The 5187-nt window shown below is 32.5% G+C and overlaps 1 protein-coding gene across 1 annotated transcript; it reads left to right on the forward strand.

Moving 5' to 3' along the window:
- Nucleotides 1-301: 301 nt before the first annotated feature.
- Nucleotides 302-3781, forward strand: LOTGIDRAFT_130366 (hypothetical protein; the record flags this gene model as incomplete). Its single annotated transcript, XM_009065232.1, has 4 exons — nucleotides 302-959; nucleotides 1241-1398; nucleotides 2218-2530; nucleotides 3606-3781. The coding sequence occupies 4 exons, from the start codon at nucleotides 302-304 to the stop codon at nucleotides 3779-3781; spliced, it is 1305 nt and encodes a 434-aa protein (XP_009063480.1).
- Between the last annotated feature and the right edge of the window lie 1406 nt (nucleotides 3782-5187).

The following is a 5187-nucleotide window of genomic DNA, read 5'->3' on the forward strand; positions in this document are numbered from 1 at the left end:
TAAAATGAAGTATGAAGCTCATAGGTTAGCATCGTTTGATTATTGGTGTTATTATGATAAAGCTCGTCCAATAATATTAGCTAAATTTGGCTTTTACTCCACTGATGACAAGAGTGACTTAGTGACATGTTTCAGCTGTGGTGTACAGAAAAACCATTGGACATACCAATCAGACATAGAAGGTGAACATAAACTATTAAATCCTGAGTGTTTACACATTCGTGGACAAGATATAAATAATGTACCTATCCTTCTTCCTGATGAAGATATAAGTAATGAGATATGGAAACAATTACATGCTATGTATTGTGGTGAGGTTTCTGATACAGTAGTGCTAACTACCCGAGTAAACAGAATTGATGCAATAAATAATGTAAATCATGATGCTACTAAACCAACCCAACCCTCTGTTAATAGGGCGGATTCAACTCCTAACTACTCCCAATCTCACTATAAATCTCAATTAACTGATTCTAGAGAAGCCAAGTTGAGATCAGAAGATGAACGTTTGAGAACATTTAATGATGGTTGGCCCCATAGTTCTCCTACACCAGCTGACCTTGCGAAAGAGGGATTTTTTTTCACTCAAAGCGCAGATCGTGTACAATGCATTTTTTGCAATGGTATTTTAAAGAATTGGGAAGTAACAGATATTCCTGCTGTGGAACATCGGAAACATTTCCCTGGGTGTGGACTTATTCGGAATAGAGATGTTGGTAATATTCCACGAATGGTTGATGTCCAATCAGACTTAGGTATTACACTACCAGTTTTAAACGATAGTCGAATAGAAGTTTTATGGCTTGATGAAAGATTACCTTCAACTGGTATCTTTACTGAACCTCCAAGACATCCACAATATGTAACTGAAGCTTCTAGAATTGCTTCATTTGCTAACTGGCCAAAGGGAGTATCACAAACACCACAAATGTTGGCAAAGGCTGGATTTTTTTATGCAGGTTTGTATTAATTTTTCAAGGTTTCATCTGTTGTTGTATGATGATAGCTTCTTCACATTATATAGAAATAGAAATAGAAGTAGCAACCAAGAAACTGAAGCTCCATCAACATGGACAATATTTCAGATGACTGTAGCACTGTATTAAAGGTTATAACATAACGTTAATGTTTTTCTCATATTTGTTTTGAATTGGCTCTAGATAGATTATTATAAACTCATTGTAATATAAGTAAAGATTACATACAAATATCTGAGCATATGAATATATTTGCTTGGTAGGTTTTGATGACAGTGTTAAATGCTTTCATTGTGATGGTGGATTAAGAACTTGGGAAGCTAATGATGATCCATGGAAAGAACATGCTAGATGGTTTTCCAGATGTCCCTACGTTCTACAAGTAAAAGGAGAAGCGTTTGTTAGAAGGTTTAAAAATGGAGTAAGTAGGCCATTATTATAATGTATGACTTATTTTAACAAGAGTTTTGATAATCTTGCAAGCTATTTAGATGAATTCAGATCTTAATGCAATGTAGCAAAATATTGATGGAAGGTAGGTTGTCACAGTAAGAGTGATATCAGTATTTGGAACAAAAATAACTTGGAATAAAAAGATTTTCAAAAAATTGTGACTATAGCATTTAGTTTTAACCCTGCTTTAAGACTATGATATAAATATTTCAAAAATTTCATCTTAAGTTGACATACATAATTTCTACTTTAATTCTGGACTCGAACCTTAGACTGTTCATTTAGTCTTTTGAATTAACAACATTGATTAAATAAGAATTGATTATTTTTAATTATAGACATCTGATAGTGCAAGTCCTCAAACAGAAGGTATATATATAGTTTTATTGTTTTTTTTTCGATGTATAAGTTTCTACTTAATCAATGAATGTACAGTGACATTTACAAACATGCATTTTGCGCAAATTTGACATATTTTTTTTATTCATTTTCAGAATTTTACTGATATGAGTAAATTTACATCTAGTCAGTATTCAGGGGCCAATGCATTGTGCAATGAGGGAAACTTTTAACAGAACACACTACATGTGATCAGTTTGAGAGTAGGCGATGTACTTGATTAAAGAATATGAAAATAGCTTTATTTTTTTTTCTTTCTTTTAGAACGAGAAATAACAGCTCGATTAGATTTACCAATTGTTCAGAAAGTGTTAGATATGAAAATACCAAGGGAAAGAGTGAAATTAGTGATACAAGATAGATTAAATAGAACAGGTTGGTCAAGTAGATTTTTTACTTTCTATTGTTGTTTAAAACTCAGAAAGGTATTTTTATGTATAAACTGAATTTGAAAAAAGGACAAAAAAAAACTGTCTTTCATAGGGTTGCAAGTTTTGCAAAAGTAGTCACCCAATGTAATTTGAACTTAGATATACACTTGGATATATTACAACCATCATTTTTATATATACATTTAATTTACTTAGGAGATGATTTTGATAGTGTAGAAGATTTATTAAATGCTATTTACCATCTTGGAGATAATCAGGTCATGCCTCCAACTAACACTCATCCACCAGCTATGCCTACTTTAACCGATAGTGGATCACAGGTTGAAGGGAGAGAATCAGCAGGTATAAAATGATTTATAAACTATTAATTAGTCCATTTAATTGTCAGTGACTTATACTGAATAGTACCTTGTAACTTTGAATCACTCTAATTGAGAGTCGGCTCGGTGTAGGCTTTTACCCCCTAATACCTATTTTTGCCTGTGCTAGGCTATATTTATATCTCCTTGAAGGGGTTAACAACTTTCGAACTGTGTAAACGTCAATACTTTCTTCTAACTCTGGGTTGGAACACTGTCTTTTTGTGGCAGTGCAATAGCTCAATCGGTAGTGAGTTGGATTTTTGTCTGCTAAGCAATAAGTCACCTTGGGTTCGAAGGTAAGAAAAAATCCTGATGCCTGTGCCTTTGCTTCCGAGAATTGGCTTTCACCCCCTAAAACGTAATCTCTATTTAAATTCCCTGAATAGCATTTAGTAAAGGGGATTTGATATAGATTATACAATCATTTGCTTGATAAAGACTATAATTTGTTCCTGAAACCAAGCAAAAGAACTATAATAAAATTGTTTTTTTACCAATATGAACTTTGAAACATTTGGCTGCCCAATGTTCTTTTCAGAGATCAAGGTGCAAGTGTTTTCCTAATTAGAAAATATGAGAACAAAATTGAAATCTATCATAGAGCATTGGAAGTAATGACAACTGAACCATTGCAAATATTTCATTCCCACTTTCTGTCGCAAATTAGTTAATTCATAGTGATATTAAATTTGATATTTTTGTATAGTTTTAGATACCATGTCCTTGAATGATACAAATTCTAGTGGTAAGTTTTTTCTTATATGCATTTTTCATATATAGCTTTAAATGTTGTATTTGATACAAATCTCATCAGCACAATGAAAAAATACATTTGATACAACATATGACTATATATGACTAGCTATATCAAGGGAAAGGTTCATCTGAAGGACTTGAACACAGTTGATAAATCAAGATGATTGCATATTTAAAAATAATGGCAAGAATGGGAATGCTTTCATATAATCCTGAAATATTTTCGTTTTTTTTTTTTTCAGCTGATCATGAATCATTGTTGTTAGAAAATCAAAGACTCAAGGACCAGAGGACATGTAAAATTTGTATGGATGAAGAGGCGAATATAGTTCTCTTACCTTGTGGACATTTAGTTAGTTGTGCTACATGTGCTCCAGCATTAAGAAAATGTCCGATATGTCGGGCAGGTATTAAAGGCACAGTCAGGACTTACATTTCATAAAAATTATATACTACTGTCTTCGCAAATTCATTGGTACAGCGAAATACAGAACTTGAAATTGCGTTGATAAAAGTATAAAGGTTTGTTTATAAACACACCGTCCTCCCTAAAAAAATCCAAGTTAAAGTGTTTTTAGTTTTGGTGGAAAATTGTACCCAGTAAAGACAAATTTCAAATGTGTGCATATGTTTATAGGTATATTCTTTTTATACATCCACATGGAAATGTGGACGTATATTACCGTTGTCCCTCTCAGTCGGTCCATATTTACTATAACTACCACCAACTACCTACTTTTTGATATCAGCATCCGCTGGAAGCAAAAAATAAATTTTCATCTACCAACCAATCAACTTTTTGTCCGTCTGTCGGTACATGCATCTGTCGGTACATGCATCCGTCTGTCCACATTTCTTGTAGGCACGATAGAGTTTTTATCCGATCTTGATGAAACTTGGTATGCATGTATATATTGATAAGATGTCGGTCAAGTTCAAATTTAGTAACAATATATGAAATGTTTTGAGTTATTGCCCTTGACTAAGTAAAAATGCTTCAAATTTGGCTTGTAGGCAAGATAGAGGTTACAATTTGCATCCGATCTTAATGATTTAGATCTTGGTTATGTTTGAATTTTGTTACATCAGAGGAGCACTGACCTAGTTCATGTTTGAATTTGATAAAATATTTTTTCAAGGTATTGCCTTGACTTATATAAAAAATGAAAAATTCATTTTCAAGTCTCTAAAGACTTTATCATTTCTGACAGATGTTTGTGGGTGTATGTTACCATGCCTGGCGAATTATCTTTATCAATGCAATGACTTTTTAGGACTAATAATTCTATTCTAAGGGCTGTAGTAGCTATTTTATAATTATTGGCCAGGGCATATAGAAAAGAAAATCTTGGCCCTATGCTTGACTTTCTTTTGGTACAAGACTTACCTCTCATATATTTATAAAATTAAGATGACAGAATAATGAAAAGTTTTTTTCTTCCTAGATTCAAAAATATACTGATATTATTTTTGAATGATAACTGTCATATATGGTAAATATGTATATCAATGATTTATTATTATGTCTTAAATGAAGTTCTGGTTTTTTTGGGGTTCTTTTGGTTTTTTGTTTCTTTGAGTTAATCCAGATTCACCTCCAACCACCATTTTATTGGCAAAAAAAAGATCAATTTCGGACCCGTGATCTTATGTTCGCTTGATCTGTTTTCTATTGGGTAGAAAATCCTGTGCCAGATACAGTACCTTGGTTTTCGTACCTTGTTGTTTTCGCAACCCAATACAACATGCTGTGTAATATTTTCCCCAATATTACTGCAAAGATTTGAATTAGCAAAACCTATTGGCCAATGCAGATTTAATAAGTAAGTAAATCTGAAGATATAAAAA

This window comes from Lottia gigantea (assembly GCF_000327385.1).
Source record: "Lottia gigantea unplaced genomic scaffold LOTGIsca_69, whole genome shotgun sequence".
NCBI lineage: Eukaryota > Metazoa > Mollusca > Gastropoda > Lottiidae > Lottia > Lottia gigantea.